Here is an 18,939-nt window from a genome sequence, read left to right on the forward strand (position 1 = left end):
ACGTCTAAAGGTGACGACGAGATATGGAAAACGTGAGGCGACGGAAGCCAAAATAATTGAGGATTCATGGGATGCTTTTTCACTCAATGGCTTAGATTCTTCTCAAATATGGAACCGCGTTGCAGCTGATCACTCATGGTTGGTGGTGACGATTTTCGGCTGTTCACACACACATCCCCCTCCCCCCCCCCCCCCCCCCCCCCCCCCCCCCCTCACAGACGGTTGAAACCAAGAAAGAGAGAGACAGCTTCAGATTTCATCACAATCCAGTTTTGACCTTCCTTCTCCTTCGTCTTCTTATTCATTCTTGGTAATTGATTTCTGTTCTTCACATTTCCCATTTCTTTTCCTTGTCTAAATCAAATGATGATAATCCCCCCTCCCCCCCTTCCCCGATCGATGCCACATTTTTTGGGATTTTGTTCGACTTGTTAAATTCAGGGTTTCCTCGCCATTTATGGGATTTTGCTCAATTTTTGGGATTTGGGGTTTTTCATAGGTTCCTTTGATTATTTTTGGCATTCGATTTCATAACTGATGACCGAATTGGGTCTGTGCCCCTTTAGCTTCGGGTGGAAATTTCCTTCCTTTTTTTCATTTTTTGAACTTCCTCCGTGTTTTTGCTTTTGCTCTGTTGTAATATTTCTAATTACATTTTCCATTTCTGTCTTTGGTGTCTTTTACTTTTGTGTGAGTTAATGTTGTTTTATTCCCTATAAGCATGAGAGAAATTGTACCGAAATTGTATCGAGCTGTGGGATATGCAGTTCTCAATTGTACGAGAAGTCTCTTGATTTCCAAATTTTTTTTTTGCTGTTATGGATTGCTTGTTTGTGTTGCTACATTCATGTATTTCTATCTGGTTTTGTGAACTTTTTTCTTAATGCTGGTTTACCTCTATGGTGACTTTGCATAAGCTTAGCCAATTCCTTTAACTGGGGTTTGTTGTGAGCAATTGAGAACTGTATCTCATGCGGTGCTCCCCATTTGCATTATATATTTTGGCAGAATGTAATGATCACTCATTGTTTATTATTGTTGGTAAAAATGCATAAAAAACTGCAATAACTGAGAACCCCTAAAAATGCTCCACCCCTCTGTCCTCTCGACTACCTCAACCTTCATCCCTCAACCTTCAACCAGTGCATCTTCTTCAGAATCTCTCTCAAATTAAGTATGTTCTACCGTTTTATTTCTTTATAAGATTCCATAAGTCTCATTCTAGTTTGGTTAGTAGCTCTTGCAAGAGAAATGTTACTGCAATCTCTTGCAAATGTGAATGATCTTATGTCGCAGATATGGAATTTTAGTCAGCCATCCCTCTCTTTAAATCAACTTTGATGCTTTGAGATGGTTGAGTTGTTGAAATGTATTGAATCTTTGTTTTTCCCTAAGCAAGATAGACAAGGTTTTGGAATTACCTTATTCATTAACACAGGGCTTCCTCAGAGTTTTTATTGTATTGTGTAGACTGTAGCCAATATCTGTTGGAAGGAGTGATTAGTGTCCCTGTGGGTTTCTGAAGCGAGGATGGTTTTATTTCTGTGGTATGTTGAGAAATTTTATCATGAAGTTTGAGGAAAATTATCGGTTTTCAAAGGATCTAACTAAGTTGCCTATGGTTAAGGAATTTTTCAATTCCAGAAGGATGTTAAGAAAATTATTGGTGGTGAACATGAATTTTAATGAGTGACTGGTTGTTTCTGGACTGTTTGCTCACAAGGATTGGAAGGATATTGAGGGGGTATTAGAGGATCTTTATGAGGTCACTATTTTAATCATTTCTTTACACAGCTTTTCTTAAAATGGATGAAGGGTAGAATTTCAAATGATCTAGGATTAAATGGAAAATGAAATCTGGTAATTTTCATTTTCATTTGAGAAGTAGTAAGGAGAAAAACATTTTCATTGGAATCTCATTAATACATGTGGTATGGTAGATGGATCTATGTCAAGAACTTATCTCTAACTCGTTGGGAATGGAACACTTTTGAAGCATAGGGTGAAGACTTTATTGGTCTTGTTAGTATCTCTTTTGAAACACTTAATATGATTTATTGGACTGAGTTTTGCATTGATGTTAAGAAGAATTTGTGTGGTTTTCTCCTAGCAGCTAGAAGTTAAGAAGAATTTATATGGTTTGTACCAGCAACTGTTGCAATCAAGGATTGAACAAGAGGGGATTCTTTTCTTAGATTTGGTGATGTTTCTCCATAAGATCCTACAGATTTCATTCGAGGAAATTTATCCTTAAATACCTTTTCAAATTCTCTGGACATAAATCATATGCAATTGGTCTTGGCAGATGAAAAGCACGTGAACTAACTTCTAAATTAGTGAACCAGAATTTCTAAATTAGTTGGCTGATGTTCTCCCTTTAATTAGCCTTCGTCAATGGCAGTACTAAATGTTCCAGTCCTAAATGAGAATATGGTATTAAAATTTTTTCATGTTAACAAATGTAAGAGTTATTTTCATAGAATCTAATGAATGTCTGTTGCTGCTTGATACTACCCCCCCTGGATGTAGTTATTGTTTTAATCAGGTTGTTGGAGATGTCCCTTTAGATGAGCCTTGTCCTCATGTAGCATTCGATGGTAAATCCCTGTTTGAGAACTTTTTCAAAGGATTATAGTCTGAAGGCACCTTTTCACTTCTCTTTGGAAGAAATTATTATGCGTGTGCCTCGTGGAAAAGTTGATCCTCCACTTCTTTTCATCATTAAAGAGGTTAATAATTATTTGATACATAATTAGTCAATTTGGGATGCAGAAGGAAAATGAATGGGTTGGAAGTCAATTTTGTTAAAGAAGCAGATTTTGAAGCATTGAGGTTGATGTTAGTAAGAGAAATGAAGTTTTTATTGGGCAAAGAAATTGAAGAGTCCGGTGATTATTTAATCTATTGGGATTCTTAAAGAAGCTGAGTGATCTTCGATACTTCCGATTATTGAGCCAACTGTTGAGAAGTCTTTTAATAAAGAGGAAAAAGAAGGGATGGATTCTAAAGCTTGATATGGAATAAACTATTGATTGCATGGATTGGAACTTTCCTTAAGAAATAAGGATGCTTTTTGGTTTTGAAAGACAATGGATATGGATCAAAGGTTGCATAAGAGCTACAAAATTCACAGGTTTTATAAATGGAAGACTTAGGGAAAGGATTGTGGCTTCTAGAGGATTGAGGCAAGAAGATCCATTATCTCGGTTGCTATTTGTTTTGGTAAGTGATGTCCTTTAACAAACTCATTGAAAAGACTAGTTCAGATTGTTTCTTTGGAGGCTTTTGATGTCCCTATTTCACAAATAGCGGGCGACACATTTCTCCTTTGCAAAGATGATACTCATCTTTTTCTTTTCCTGTGATAATAAACTGAACTTCCGTTGGGTAAAAAAATAAACCTTTTAAGGGAATCCAATAAATCAAGTCCGCAAAGTGGCATGCGCCTAAAAGGAGGGATCCAATCAATTTCAGTCAGACCTAGAAAATAATTATACAATGATTCATCACTAGGGTCCAAAGAGAAACATAGAAACTAACAAGAAACCGAACACCGTTTAGGGATTTTTTCCATCCCTTTAAAGGTCCTATTATTCCTCTCCTCCCACAAATCACACAACTCAGTGCGAACTCATGTTTCCCCAAAAAAAATCCCCCTTCTGTTAAGGTTGATAGAGAAGGAACTCCTAGATTATATATCTACAGCATGCCTAGAAAACTAAAAACTAAGCACGTCATAAAAGAAACTCCAGCTGGTCCAAGAAAGTCTCCAAAGAAATTAGTCGAGATTTTCATCTGCCTTAGAATAAAGGTGGAACAAAACAACCCAGACTTCTTTCTTAAAATACTATCTAAAGTGTTGAACTCAGTCCATGTATGACCTACCAAACACAGAATTGAACCTTCTTTGTAATTTTCACCTTTCATAAAGAGAAAAAAAAAGACTCATCAGTCAGGTATGGATACTTCAAATGCCGAAAGAAAGAATGACGAGGAATAAGAAGCTTGCTCACTCTTCTTCTTTGCCCAAAGTATTTTATACTGTGGAAATCAAATAGTCCCATAAGAGTAAATGTTCTTGTGTGGATCATTCTGCTCATCCGCTTAAATACATCAGATTCTTTTATAAGAAGATGCTATCTACATCCAATATCCGTGTTGCCTTCAATTTTTCTATTTTGTTTTGAAGCAGCTAAATCCATGATTCACCTATTCTTTGGATGTTACTATGCCAAGCATTGCTGGGAATCAGCGTTTCAAAATTTTAATGTGAAATGGGTTTTATCAAAAGACTCAAAATTCATCACTATTCATTTTTCATTATTTCAGTGGAGATTTTGTGTCTTATTTTTTGAAAAATATATCTGCAATAAATGTATCATTGGTTTCACTTGTTTACTTTAGATATACGTAATGTTGGTAGGAGAAAAGTGACGAGAAGCAATAGGATGGGAGAGCATAAGAATATTTTAGCATCAGATTTCTCTTGGTTATGGCTAACAAAAAGGATTCGGGGGGAAGGGCAAGAATGACAACATAGAAACATGAGAGAAGAGGAAAAAAGTTACAGTTCAAAATTGGAATTTTGGAGTTCCACGTTGTGTCTTTCAGATGAGAGGGCCTTAGTCTAGCTTATGCAACCCTGCTGGAGAGAGGGAAGAGAGGAAAAAAAAGAGTGATGACACTGTTTTGGTTGAGCAAAAGAATGATATGGATGGGGGTGATGTTTGGTCCTGGCTTTTGCACATTAATGAGATGAGTGAGTGTTGTTCCTGAGTTTTCTATTCTCTAAAATATAAGTTACTTTGAAATGGAAAATTTTCAATTCGTAGGTATGAAAATGTGTATGACACAAACAAATTAAGTTTTGAATCTATTTGCCTCGTCATATTGGTGGTCTTAATTTTTTGATAATGGTATGTTACCTAAGTCCATATCTATGCTTCCTATTATGCATTCACGTTGAATCTCTCTCTCTATATATATCAATTTTCTCTTGAGTGTAAGATTTCTCAGGTTTCTTGAAACATTTTTGTAACATCGCTTCTCTCTCTACCTGCTTCCCTCCAGTTGGTCATTCACTTTCACCAATAGCATGGTCTAGTTCTTGGTTTCTCTGTTCTGTTGGGTATTGCTTATCCTCATGTTTTTTCTTAGTGTCTCTTGTCAGTTTGCTTTCGTGATTCTTTCCTTCCATTTATGATGCCTTTCAGATGTGATGTGGAAAGCCTATGGCAGTAGTTGTCTTGCTTAGTTCAGAAGAGTTCTATTTTTGTACACTGAATTGGCCAAACCTTCTTGATGGGAGCTAAATTGAGCATAAACATTTTTGGGGCTAGAGAGGGTGGTCCCAATGAGTTTGTACCTGTTGAAACTTGCAAAAAGCAAAAATTGATGTCAAACTATTGGGAGGAAAACCAGAGACTGATTTCCAGCCTTCCTGATGAAATTTCTTTCCAGATTTTAGCTAGAGTTCCCAGGATACATTACTTGAGACTTAAAATGGTCTCTCGAGCATGGAAACATGCCATTACAAGCAATCAACTCTTTCATCTCCGACAGGAACTCGGAACGGCTGAGGAATGGCTGTACATATTGACAAAAGTTAAGGATGGGAAACTCGTGTGGTATGCTATGGATCCACAGGCTAGACGATGGCAGAAATTGCCCCCAATGCCTACCGTTTCTATAGAAGATGAAGCTAAGAAGGGTCTAACTGGGCAACGGATTTGGAATATGGCAGGTTCTAGTATGAGAATAGCAGATGCCATAATGGCTTGGCTTGGGAGGAAGGATGCATTAGATCAAATGCCATTCTGTGGTTGTGCTGTTGGTGCAATTGATGGGTGTCTGTATGTGTTAGGTGGATTCTCCAGTGCTTCGGCAATGAGGTGTGTCTGGCGATATGATCCCGTGGCAAATACATGGAATGAAGCACACCCTATGTCAATTGGTAGAGCCTATTGTAAAACTACAGTTTTAAACAACAAGCTTTATGTAGTTGGAGGAGTCACGAGAGGCAATGGTGGTTTGTCACCTCTACAATCTGCTGAAGTATATGATCCAAATACTGGCATGTGGTCTGAAATGCCGAGCATGCCCTTTGCTAAAGCTCAGGTATTGCCTACTGCATTTCTCGCCGATCTACTCAAGCCAATTGCAACAGGATTAACATCATATCAGGGCAAGCTGTTTGTGCCTCAAAGTCTATATTGCTGGCCTTTTTTCGTGGACGTTGGAGGAGAAGTATATGATCCAGATGTGAATACCTGGGTTGAAATGCCCATGGGGATGGGTGAGGGATGGCCTGCAAGGCAAGCTGGAACAAAATTGAGTGTCACGGTTAACGGGGAACTGTATGCATTGGATCCTTCTAGTTCTCTTGACAATGCGAAGGTCAAGGTATACGATTCCCAATCTGATGCCTGGAAAGTTGTGGCAGAAGACATTCCCATTCATGACTTTTCTGATTCAGAATCTCCTTATTTACTCGCCGGTTTAACCCAAAAACTTCATGTCATCACCAAAGATGCAAATAACAACATAACTGTTATGCAAGCTGGTGTGAGAAACCACAATCTGGCTTCCTTTCAATCTGCATCGTCATCATCGTCTTCACAGGATATCTGTTTCAGAGAATTGCAAGAATTAGAAGAAGAATCTGAAAGTTTTACAAAAGTGATAGCCACTCGAACCGTTGGGTCAGCCGAACTGGTTAGTTGCCAGACCCTTGTTATATAGCCGTGTATAGTTTCAGCATAATTATTAATACTCCAAAGTCGAAAGTCTCAGAATTTTTCTCTTTATAGCAGCAAATATTTTATGCGGCCGGTAATAGCAAGTCTTATTTTCCAAAGTATTGTGTAGTCCCCCTCAGTGGTTTAATGGATTGAAACTTCATTTTAAGTGGATATGTCGTATTTGCTATTTAAGAGACTATTTGCCTTCCTTAATTTTAAGTTCATAAGCTGAGATTTCGTCTTCCAGTCAGTCGCTGAACTGAAATCTTGCATGGAAATAGTCAAAAAGCAGCTGCTCGTTGAAGCTTGAATTTCCATTGTACAAAAATTATGTAGATACTTTTGACAATAGTGGTTCCAGTGTTTGAGCTACTATGTTTCTTATAGAATTGTTTCTATGGATATGATCTTTTTATTAATCTTAACTTAGTGTTTTAGTTGCTTTTTTTTCTCTATATTTTTGGATTAATATATAATGCTATTCTCCCATTTTCTTGGTCTTCGGAGCTTTTATGATCAAATATGCTTTTTCTATGGTTGAAAATGATAGATATTGATAAACATCTATTGTTTGATAGTTATATATATCAATATATGTCTATTGCTATCCATCGTTGATAGACGGTAAGATTTTGCTATATTTATAAATGTAATTTTAGTTTATTTTGCTATATTTGAAAACATTTTTTATACTTTAGTAACATTGGTTGTAATTCAAATTAAAATGAACTAGTTTTTTCTTTTTTTGTTCAACTAAAATGATGATTGTTTAGAAGTAGTTGCAAATATAGCAATTATACAATAAATATTAGTGAATATATTAGAAATCAAAATTTGGATTCAGTTCTCAAAGTTAGACTTTATCAGGTGATAAAAACCTATCACCAATAAAATTTATTTGAAATCTTTTAGAAATGTTGTTATACACTTTATTAGTTTTAAAAGTGTTATCTACTATAATTAGTTTTTTTTTTAAATTTAAGGTGATTCAATTTCATTTTTGACCTAATAATCTTTCGTAACTTTGAATTGATTGACGATGATATGGTTTTTATTGGAAAATTTCTTGAAGTAACTTAAATAGTAAAAACTTTTTCTGATCCATTTCTAAAAACTTTATTAAAATAATCTTTTTGTCATATGAATATACATTCTAACCCGTATATTGTATAGTCAACCTTTTTGAAGACATGAAGAATGAGGATAATTGATCAAAAGATTCATTTTGAAGCTCAAAATCATTTTTGTCCGACTTTTTAAAACTTAAAAACTTGAACCTTTTGTTCTAAAGTCATCATCCAACAAATTTACAAAATTACACTTCTCCTTCTCCGAGAGCGATAGCTACTTCTTAGGTTCTTCTTTCTTTATTTTTTCCCCATTTCCTCCTTTTTCTTTGGCATGACTACGACTTCTTTAACACAACAAACTTCTGTAAAACCACATACCAACTCTGACGAATCAACACGTGTAGTTTTGACACGATCAACTATAAATCTTAGAGCGAGATCACGTAGAAAGAATAAAAGAATCAAAAGGTAACGAGAGAGTAAAAAAACACAATTCATATATGTGAAGTATATTTTAATAATTTCACTCGAAGATGATATTATCAAAAGAATCAGAAAGCCGCAAATTTCATTTTTGATCAAAATTTAGGTCAAACATGAAACATGTAAGAAAGTAGCCGTTGAAAAGGAAAATAAAAAGAAGACTCGCAATAGTGAAATGGGTCCGTTTTACTAATAATATTTATTAGTCTTCTTTTGCTTTGGCGTAGTTTCTTTCTACAACCTTCAGCTTCAGCTTCCTTCTTCTTCTCTCCCAGTTGACTTCCACCATTAAAACAAAATCACCTTCTCTTTCAGTCAAACCATTCCCATTTTTCTATTCTTCGTTTCCATGAAGAACACGACTTTCATTATTCAACCAACGATCCTTGAAATGTCTTCAATGATTAACTCCATCACTCCGTCGCTCTCTTTGACCCAACAATCAAGATTGCTTCGTCTTTCCCAGATACCCCATTACACACCTTCCTTCACTCAAACTACCTTCAACGCCCCCACTTTCGTCGTTTTCAAATTCGACGCCATTGTTTCCCCCTATCGGTTTTTATTATCAAATGACCTGTGTAGAGATGAGAAGCAATGAAATGGGGAGATTAAAGTTGGTGTTTTCAGGTGTTTTTTCTTTCCTGCGCTTAATTTTCGTTATGGGGTTCGTTTTACGGGTTTCTGCTAATGGGGAAGGTTTGTGATTCTCCTACTTTTTTTTTTGGTTCCAATTTTCCATTTATTTTATGTACAAGAACATTGTATTACGAATCGTATTTGGTGAAAGTCCAGCGGGCGTGTGGTTGTATTCCCATTATTGGCTGTATAGATTATGTTGGAATAATTTCCCTGTTGAAGGGTTCTATATGAAATTGTTGATGGGATTCCAAAAAATTGTGTAATTGAGATATATCACGTGTATGTTTCCAATTTCTTTGTGGGTCTTAAACAGGTGATGCCTTAAATGCCTTCAAGCTGAGTCTGGTTGACCCCGATCATGCCTTGGAAAGTTGGAATACCATCCTCATGAATCCTTGCACATGGTTTCATATTACATGTGATGAAAATGAAAGAGTTATACGTGTGTAAGTTTATTAATCCTACTCTGTTTTGTTTCTCTAATTAGTCACAGCTTACTAGAATTTGTATGCAAAATGTTTCCTGTGACTATTTTGCACAGTGATCTTGGTAATGCGAATCTGTCTGGAAAACTGGTTCCACAACTTGATCAACTCACAAACTTGCGGTACTTGTAAGTCATTCTGATTTAAGGGGAAGTCTATGCTTTCTTATTTCCTTTTTGTGTTGTATATTATCTGTTTTCCCCCCCCTTCTCTTTTCGGTCTTAGCACTGATGACTATTATCTCTTTCAGTCTGTAATTCTTAACCATCCACAGTACTTAGTATTATTTCTGACACGATGAAGGTGGTGGTGAAATTTTAATATTAGCAACCAAATACTATATTTTCTTTTCGTTTGTTAATAGTGAAAGTTGATTAACTTCTACTTGACTTAACTAATGCCTGTATGCGCATTGAGAAACCAAAAGATGATTCTAGGATTATTGGAGACTTGCACAGGAACTAGAAATAGTTCCAGTACTACTTGGGCGATAAGTTAATGAAGAGCTGTTATAACCTGAACCAAATAATAGTCAAGGACCTTCTCAATCTATTTTGACTGAGCTAGAGGAAGAATTCTTGTGTTGTGCCATTGCTTATTTTAATGAGGATAATTCAGAGGAACTTTCAAGTAGTAATAGAATACATGAGTTAGATTCCCCCCACCCCAAAATTTGAGGTTAAGGAAAAAGAAATTAGCGACAAATGGTCACAGTGAGGAGCCAAGTTAGCTACGGCATCATACTGCTTTGATATGTGGAAAACATTATTCCACTTCATTATCTTTGAATCGGAGGATGAGTTATTTTTTTACACAGAGGGAAATGAAATAGTAAGATTAGAAAGTCCTGTAATTTTTTGTTTGAAATTGTTGATCGTTAATGTTAGATGGAAATAGTTGTTGGTTTTAGTAGTTTGTTTGTCAGTTGGGTATTCTCTAAGTAATTGGTATGCTTCGTGGTTTACTGTATTCTATAAATAGGACAATCTCCTGTATTTGCAAGATTTTGATTAATAGAAAAAGACTTGTTTTGAGTAATTTTGAAGCCCAATCTTCGGTGTTATATTGTATCGATTGGTTTGATCCTAAGACCAAGTTTAACCATTACAAGTAATGGATACAAAAGAGGCAGTTTTACTGTATTCCATCTATACCATCCATATCACCAGCACTATGAGCATCATTGATAGCAGAGAGTACAAATATATGACTTTCATCTCTCTCTCTCTCTCTGTATCTTTCCCTTTCTACCCTTCCCTGTCCTGAAAATATCTTTAGTATGAACTAAAATATACTGCAATGGCTATATTAACCCGATGTCGTTTTATGCATGTTGTTATTGGTTTGAAAGTCATTCATTGATCTCTGACAGGTAACTTTTCATTAATAACATTAGTGAAACATGTTAAGAGGGTATAAATAGTTATGCATATTGTGGTTTGAAAATCATTCATTAATCTATGTCAGGGAACTCTACAACAATAACATCAGTGGAACAATTCCAGAACGATTTGGGAATTTGAAAAACTTGGAGAGCTTGGATCTTTATTCTAACAGTTTAACTGGTTCAATACCAGATACTCTGGGAAAACTTACAAAACTAACTACCTTGTATGTAGACTTTCCTTTCTATTAGATTGTTAGTTGGGTAAATTTAGATAGTATTTTCTTTTCTATCTTGTTACATTTATTTTTCTATTTGTTATATCAATTTTCCGCTGAAATTTATTTTTGAAAAATGTATACGTTTTACCAATTGGTTTTTAACAACATGAATTTTCTTCGAAGAAGAGAAACATCGTACTTTGATATTTTCGACTATTATCGTACATTGATGGGAACATCTGACTCCCCTAAAAACAGCTTTTATATTTGTCTCTGTTGGTTGTGATATACAGGCGTCTGAACAACAATAGCTTATCAGGAACCATTCCGATGTCTTTAACCACTGTTCCACTTCAACTTCTGTAAGTCTTGCATCAAATCTACTTGTTGACAATTTACTGTTTCTCATTACCTTTAATTATTATTACATTAGTTCTTTGAGGTGTTCCCTCGATGACAACTATATCCACCCAATTTTTGTTTCAGGGATCTTTCAAATAACCTTCTAACAGGAGATATTCCTGTCAATGGTTCGTTTTCTTTTTTCACACCAATCAGGTTTGAATATTTTCAATGTGCTATGGATTTGTCATTGTATGCTGTAATTATAAGGCTCCGTTTACTTGCTGTGAATGAGAATGGAGGAATAAGATCAAAGAAGTTTTACTTGAGTTAAGGAATATGATAAATTTTTGTAACCCACCTCAAATTTGGAAAACCAACCCCCCCAACAGTGGGACAATCCCATTTCATACTCTAAAAAATCTAATCAGTTTTATTTAGCATTCCTTATTTCACCTTCACATGACCAACTTATTTACCAAGTACCGTACGACTTTCATTTTTCCTCTCTATTATTTGGGACTCACAGTAGTTTTACTAAGTTTTGTGCAATCTTTTTGTCTAATAGGCCCTGAACTTTTAAAATTCATGAACTATTGTTATTTAGTTTATTAAAATAAAATGTTGTTTTTGGATAATATGCAAATTAAATTGAAGAATAATTTTCACACAAAAAATTTCTTCTTATAAAACTATTCATCAATTTTAATAATGTTTCTTCTAATAAAATTATTAATGACATTGTTTAAAAATAAATGTGGCATTTTCATATATAGCAAAATGAAACAAATTATAGCAAAATTTCAAATTCTATTGATGATAGACACTGATCTATTAGTTTCTATCAATGTCATTGATAGCCTTTTATCAATGTCTACCTATAGGCTTTTTTCAGTGTTTATCTGTAGGCTTTTATCAATGTCTGTATGTGACATTGATAGAAACTGCGAAGCTTAGAATCTGAAATTTTGTTATATTTTGTAAATATTTTTAATTGCTAGTTACAATAATTCCAAAAAATAATCCATTGTTATTAAATACAATAAGATAATTTGACGAAATATTTAATACCAACCACAGTTCTTTTAATGATATTTTAAAAATTTATTTCTAATGATTTCATTCTCAGGTGATCTCTATTGTGGTTCTTGTCATTTTGGTTTCTAGTAAAAAAAGGGTCATGTAAGAAAACAATGGCTGATATCTTTCCACATTTTGTAGTTTTGCCAATAATCCTCTTCAAATTTCTCCCTCTGCTTCTCCTCCCCCAACGACAGATACACCACGAACATCTGCAGGTATGCTTGGTAGCATTTATACAAAAGTATGTAATACATCATTTTTAACTCTTTTCAATTTTGATGGAATTGAAATTACGTTTGTTGAATTCTACCGTTCTTTACATTGTTTCTGTTTTTGCAAACACATATTTTGTAAATTGTATAGTTTAATCACAATTTTTATAAAGAAAACAATACTCCTTATGAATCAATGGGGCTTGAACCTAAGTCTAGGAGGGGCTAGGAGATAGTTTTACGACTAGATTAACTTCTAGAATTGATATTATTTCGGTATTTTATATATATGTAATATAAAGAGCATAAAGTTGAGGGGGGCTCGAGCCCCTCGGACCTATGCTAAATCTGCCGATGCTATGAAACATAAATACTTCATGTGAGGCAAAGAATCAATATCGAATATGTATCAGATACCATTGCTCTCAGTTACTTTCCAGACATGCGATTTGGTGTAATGTCTCTCTTCTACACAAGAAAACCTAAATTTCACAATGTTGGGAATTTACACTAGATATAAATAAATGTCGAATAAACTAAATTATATCTCAAACTCCCACTTCACAGGTTGAGCCAAATAAATCGATCATAAAATTGTAAATAATAAAACGAAGGGAGAAAAGAGAACGAGACCAAAAATTATACTGGTTCGTCTCAAACTTAGGACAACGTCTAATCTTCTGCAACTTCGGGTTCTAATATGATGGAGATTAAAAAGACACTCGAACACGCTTACAAATCTCTCTTCCCAAATAGTCCAACAAAAACTATTTGAATTCAAGTACCAAAACTATGTAACTTGAATAAACAACAAGAGAAACTCTTAACTCAATTCATCACTGTCACACTAAAATGACACTGGGATAAAATTCCATCTGGTGTATTTTTTTTTTCTTCAATGGCGAGGGGCTCGGCACAACTGTCTCTTCTTTCGATAAAAACCCTTACAACACTTACGCCTCAGAGCACACACACATTTGTGGTGCAATTTTTGTTCTTCCATAAACACACATATATATAGGTATATTTTGGCCAAATGGGCCATAGCCCGTTAACCTCCAACCACGTAATTTTCTTCTTTGGCGGAAGGTGGAGGAAGACCTTGATCACCTTTTTTGGAATTGCCAGTAGTGCGAGCTGTGTGGAGGTTTTTTCTGCAAGAGTTTGGTGTTAGCCTTGCTTGGCCATCGGGGCATTCGGGCGATGATCGAGTTCCTCCTTCATCGCCCTTTAGAGAGAGGGTTTTTTATGGCTTGTCGGGGTGTGTGCTATCTTATGAGGCATTTGGGGGAAGAGGAACGATCGGGTGTTTCATGGTAAAGAAAGAGATTATAGTGAGGTTTGATCTTTGATCAGATTTCGTGTTTTCCTTTGGGATTCAATTTCAAAGACCTCTTGTAATTACCCCATTGGTGACATTTTACTGAGTTGGTTCCCCTTCTTTTAGTCGGGGTGTATTTGTGGGTTGAGTTTCTTTGTATGCTCTTGTATTCTTTCATTTCTTCTCAATGAAAGTTGTTACTTCTATAAACAAAAGAACAAAAAAGTAATCCATCCATAATTGCTTTCTCCACCGTCTAACTTTTCTTGTTTTGATAACCCACCTTTGATATTAACCGATCAAAACAACCTCCAAATATAACCAATCAAATTGTAATTCTTTCGGGTTAAGGAAATGTTATATGAATAATATCATAAAAAAAAAAACTTGGTATGTCGAAAAAAATCAAAGCCCAACCAAGTCTCCTTAAGATAATTTTACTCACTCTAGTGCCTGAGTTTCATGAGTAATTGTCTCATAGGATAAAATAGATTAACTTTCTTATTGAAGCAACACCTCGTCCACAAGATCCAACGAACAATACTTTGTTATAAACCGAACTTGAACAAAATTTACAAAAGGGAGAAATGTCTATGAGAGAAAATCATTATGAAAAAAGTTCTCAAAAGAAATTTGAAGAAGAGTTGTATTTATAGACTATTTGTGGCCATTCAAATAGTCGCGTCTTTTCATCAAATTGATTTTTTTCAAAAAGACATTTTCATTCATGTAACAATGCAACTCTACACGAATGGTCATATACCATTTATTCCGACCGGAAATAAAATTGGGCCAAAATTTTGGGCTTGAAGCTTTTGACTCCAATTCCTAACACACAATTTAAATATAGATTGACAACCTATTTTATCCTCTCAAAATTTGGAGCTCTGCCGATTCAACTTCTTCTTACCCTGTAGTTTTTGTTTGGCATTTCTTTTATTAGTATTTATTATTGTTATTTTAAATGAAATTTACTTCTTCCAAAGGACTTGGATAGATCATTCAACATTTTTTGCTTCAGGTGATGGAGTTACTGGAATCGTAGTTGGAGCAATTGTTGCTGCAGCTTCTTTGTTGGTCATTGTGCCTGCTATTGCATTTACTCTTTGGCGAAAAAGAACTCCACAGCATCATTTCTTTGATGTACCTGGTTGGTCAATCAGAAGATTTCTTATTAGTATGTGCCGTATTTCTTGTTTCTCTGCCACACTTGATTGATTACATTAACGTGTATGTAGCTGAAGAAGATCCTGAAATTAACCTGGGGCAGCTAAAAAAATATTCTCTACGCGAGCTGCAAGTTGCCACCGATTATTTTAGCCCACAGAACATTTTAGGCAAAGGTGGATTTGGCAAGGTCTATAAAGGTCGTTTGGCTGATGGTTCTCTTGTGGCTGTTAAACGATTGAAGGAGGAGCGAGCTGAGGTTGGAGAGCTTCAATTTCAGGCTGAAGTAGAGATGATCAGCATGGCTGTCCACCGTAATCTACTCCGTCTTAATGGATTTTGCATGTCACCAACTGAACGATTGCTTGTCTATCCTTATATGGCTAATGGAAGTCTAGCATCATGCTTAAGAGGTAATCTTGACACAAACTTGTTTTTCCTCCTGAAAGTGGATCAATTTTACAATTTTCCTTTAAGATGTGTTTTTTCTTATTCATTAGCGTGTTACACTGTAGTTTGAAAAAATGTAGAATCCCTTGGAACTGACACCTATTGTCCTTTATATCTATCGGTTATCATCATTACAAAGCTAAAACATCAGACTCAAGAATGGTTCTTGAAACCCAAACAAGTGATTCTTGTGCTGCCTTCATTTCATATGATCAGTTTATCTTCTACTAACCTATGTTAAATATTCTAGAGCGTAAGCAATGCCAACCACCACTCAACTGGGCAATACGTAAACAAGTTGCTTTAGGGGCTGCACGAGGACTTGAATATTTACATAATCATTGTGATCCTAAAATTATTCACCGTGATGTGAAAGCTGCAAATATATTATTAAATGATGAATACGAGGCAGTTGTTGGAGATTTTGGGTTGGTTAAACTCATGAACTACAAGGACACTCATGTCACAACTGCTGTTCGTGGAACAATTGGGCATATACCGCCGGAGTACCTCTCATCTGGAAAGTCCTCTGAAAAAACTGATGTTTTTGGTTATGGAGTAATGCTTCTTGAACTCGTAACTGGACAGAAAGCCTTTGATCTTGCTCGGTTAGCAAAAGATGACGATGTCATGTTGCTTGATTGGGTATGTATTGCTCTCTACTCTAAATTCTTGTGCCATTTTAAGAGTTCCCAGCATTAAATAATAATATTCACTAATGTCTAATATTAGTAGTAGAGGGCTCCAAATAAAGTTCATGAAAGCAAAATGGTTTGATTTTTGTCATCGGTTATTTGACTAGAATGACTATTTTGATTAATAAATTATACCTTTTAGTTTCTTTTCTGTTTAGATTATATGGGTTTGTTTTATGTTTTTTTGGATTTCACAATCATATTAATCCGAATAATTTACCTGAAAAGTTTGATCCTAAAGGATCCTAGATCCATTTAGAAAGTTTAACTTTCATATCCATTTTGGTTTAAGTTAGTTTGGGTAAAAATGACTACAAAAATCAGAAGCGAGTGTTTTTTCTACTATAATATGTTGATAGAAATGTTTCTCAAACTGTAGTGACCTGAAGTGAAGGTTAAAATAACTTTGGTTTTATGATTCCAAATGACAAGTTGAAAGGGGTAAAAAAATTTCCTTCTCTATCCTTTTGCCGGCCGGTTTGTATCTCCTAGTATTTTTTATGTTATTCAATTGACATCCTGATTATTATCTCTCTTAGTTGCAAAATTCGAGCATGTGAAAATAACCTCCCTTCAAAGATGCACGGTATATCTTTCTCTGAGGTTTTACTGCTAAAATCAACAAAGATGCATGGCATATCCTTAAAAGATGATATCCTGGCAATGTTTGGAAATAATTGTATTTACTTTTTATTGACAGGCTTAGAGTGGGTAATTGAAGGAGTGGATGGTTCTCTGGCCACTGAATTCAACTTAAATAATAAGACAACTAATTACACAATCAAACCCCTTTTTAGCATAAAATACCAACCTAACGAGAAAACTCAACAAAAAGAATGCAAAAGATAGCAATATATTGCAATACTAAAAAAGGGAATATACCAATAGAGGGCTATCTCTCTCCCAAGGTCTCCCAATGAAAACTTTCACCAAAATCATCTACACGCTCTATGGTCCATAACTCCCATTATTTATATCCAATAGACCAATAATTAATGACCCACAATACCTTTTATTAATATCATACTAATCTTACTTATATACCTCTAATTAGGATTCTCACAAATACTTTTAGAATAACTGTGATTTTGGTTGTCATATGGCGGCCCTTAGTTTTTTCTCGTTCAATCAAAGGCCTCGTGACCGATATTCTATTGAAATAACAAAATACTAAAATTAATCTCCCAAGCTTTACAGTTTGCTGAGACGCTCCCAAACTATCCCTCCCAGAGTGTTGTGTCAATGATATTGTAATATCTCCTATTCTTGAGGAGTTGTTTTGCAATTTCTCCCACAAGCTTACTTTCAATTGATCCTCTTGTGATCCTCAGTTTCACTGCTAGAGTTTTAGTGTTACTCAGTACACTTTTATATGTTCTTTTTTGCTGATCCGTGGTATTTTGATCTTCCTAGTAATAAACAAACACTTGCATAATAAAAGGTGGCTGACATATGAACTCAAAACTGAAGGTCAAAGGACTTCTGAATGATAAGAAACTGGCAACATTGGTTGATCCTGATCTCGGAGGTAATTACGTAGAGGAAGAACTGGAGCAGGTAATTCAAGTTGCTGTGCTTTGCACGCAAAGCTCCCTGGTGGAACGACCGAAAATGTCGGAGGTGTTGCAAATGCTGGAAGGCGATGGTTTAGCTGAAAGATGGGAGGAATGGCAGAAAGAAGAGAGCTCACGCCAAAACTTCAATAATATGGTTCATTCTTACCACTGGAGTAGTAGATCTCCCCAGTTTATTGATTCCATTGCTCATCTTCCTCCTGATGTGTTGTCTAGTCCAAGATGATGATTGTGTTGAAATTAAATTAATCTAAACTTAATACATGAATTTGCATTATTAAATATGCACGAATAGTTGGGATACATGAAATAGTTAATCACTAAATACATTGATATATGAAGAGTCACATGTATTGATATTTATTGTTAATGACTTTTAATATACTTTTTTACTAGTATAAACATGCGTAAGGTTTCTCATTTGTATGTAAGAAAGAGTAAGAAATTCAAGTTTAAGAAATATTATTCAATTTCTTTCTTCTCAGTTGTGTGAATAAGAGAACAATATTCTTCTATTGTTTCTTGATTTGTATTGTGAGGGCCTATTACGTTTTCAACAAGTGGTATCAGAGCTCCGGTTAGATATGGGTTCAAATGGTAACATGTTGCAACCCCAACTTCCAAGGTTCAGCAGGAAGAATTTTAATCAATGGAGTATTCAAATGAAAGTGTTATATGACTCAAGAATTGTGGGATATTGTTGAAAGAGGATACACTGAAGTTGAGAATTAGAGTGAGCTCACAAATCAATAACTTGTTGAGTTAAGAAAAAATCCTAAGAAAGACAAGAAGACTTTATTCTTCATTTATCAAGTTGATGAATTTATTTTCGAGAGAATTTCAACAGCTACTTCTGCAGGCGGCTTGAGATATATACAATCTACCTATCAAGGGGAAGATAAAGTAAAGATGATAAGGTTACAAGCTCTCAGATCCGAATTTGATTGCATTAAAATGAAAGAAACTAAAACTATTGAAGAATTTTTCAATCGTATTCTTGTAATTGTTAATAGCTTAAGATCAAATGGTGAAGAAGTAGGCGATCAAAGAGTTGTTGAAAAGATTCTTAG

The 18,939-nt window shown here is 35.1% G+C and overlaps 2 protein-coding genes across 8 annotated transcripts; both read left to right on the plus strand.

Annotated features, from left to right (window-relative positions):
- LOC103495445 (F-box/kelch-repeat protein At1g22040) lies at positions 1 to 7,165 on the plus strand. Of its 2 annotated transcripts, none has more exons than XM_008457010.3 (2): positions 1 to 310; positions 5,214 to 7,165. In XM_008457010.3, exon 2 carries the CDS (start codon positions 5,302 to 5,304, stop codon positions 6,739 to 6,741), a length of 1,440 nt encoding a protein of 479 aa, XP_008455232.2. In that variant the 5' UTR covers positions 1 to 310; positions 5,214 to 5,301; the 3' UTR covers positions 6,742 to 7,165. The 2 variants fall into 2 exon arrangements, with proteins under 2 accessions (XP_008455232.2, XP_050940163.1); XM_051084206.1 differs by lacking the exon at positions 1 to 310 and adding an exon at positions 362 to 572.
- A 1,407-nt stretch (positions 7,166 to 8,572) lies between these two features.
- LOC103495443 (BRASSINOSTEROID INSENSITIVE 1-associated receptor kinase 1-like) lies at positions 8,573 to 18,353 on the plus strand. Of its 6 annotated transcripts, none has more exons than XM_008457009.3 (11): positions 8,573 to 8,992; positions 9,249 to 9,381; positions 9,477 to 9,548; positions 10,888 to 11,031; positions 11,319 to 11,387; positions 11,512 to 11,583; positions 12,589 to 12,665; positions 15,005 to 15,133; positions 15,222 to 15,563; positions 15,851 to 16,245; positions 17,709 to 17,909. In XM_008457009.3, the coding sequence occupies exons 1-11, from the start codon at positions 8,866 to 8,868 to the stop codon at positions 17,709 to 17,711; spliced, it is 1,563 nt and encodes a 520-aa protein (XP_008455231.1). In that variant the 5' UTR covers positions 8,573 to 8,865; the 3' UTR covers positions 17,712 to 17,909. The 6 variants fall into 6 exon arrangements, with proteins under 6 accessions (XP_008455231.1, XP_050940175.1, XP_008455229.2 ...); XM_051084218.1 differs by having other exon boundaries at positions 17,737 to 17,909; XM_008457004.3 differs by having other exon boundaries at positions 8,575 to 8,992; positions 17,766 to 18,353.
- The last annotated feature ends 586 nt before the right edge of the window (positions 18,354 to 18,939 follow it).

Source organism: Cucumis melo, chromosome 1 (assembly GCF_025177605.1).
Source record: "Cucumis melo cultivar AY chromosome 1, USDA_Cmelo_AY_1.0, whole genome shotgun sequence".
Taxonomy (NCBI): Eukaryota; Viridiplantae; Streptophyta; class Magnoliopsida; order Cucurbitales; family Cucurbitaceae; genus Cucumis; species Cucumis melo.

Excerpts from the sequence above, each read along its gene's own strand:
- LOC103495445 (XM_008457010.3), top strand. The coding sequence starts at position 5,302 with ATGGGAGCTAAATTGAGCATAAACATTTTTGGGGCTAGAGAGGGTGGT.
- LOC103495443 (XM_008457004.3), top strand. The coding sequence starts at position 8,866 with ATGACCTGTGTAGAGATGAGAAGCAATGAAATGGGGAGATTAAAGTTG. Across the intron at positions 12,666-15,004 it reads TACACCACGAACATCTGCAG|GTGATGGAGTTACTGGAATC; the intron begins GTATGCTTGGTA and ends TTTTTGCTTCAG. Across the intron at positions 15,564-15,850 it reads TCTAGCATCATGCTTAAGAG|AGCGTAAGCAATGCCAACCA; the intron begins GTAATCTTGACA and ends TAAATATTCTAG.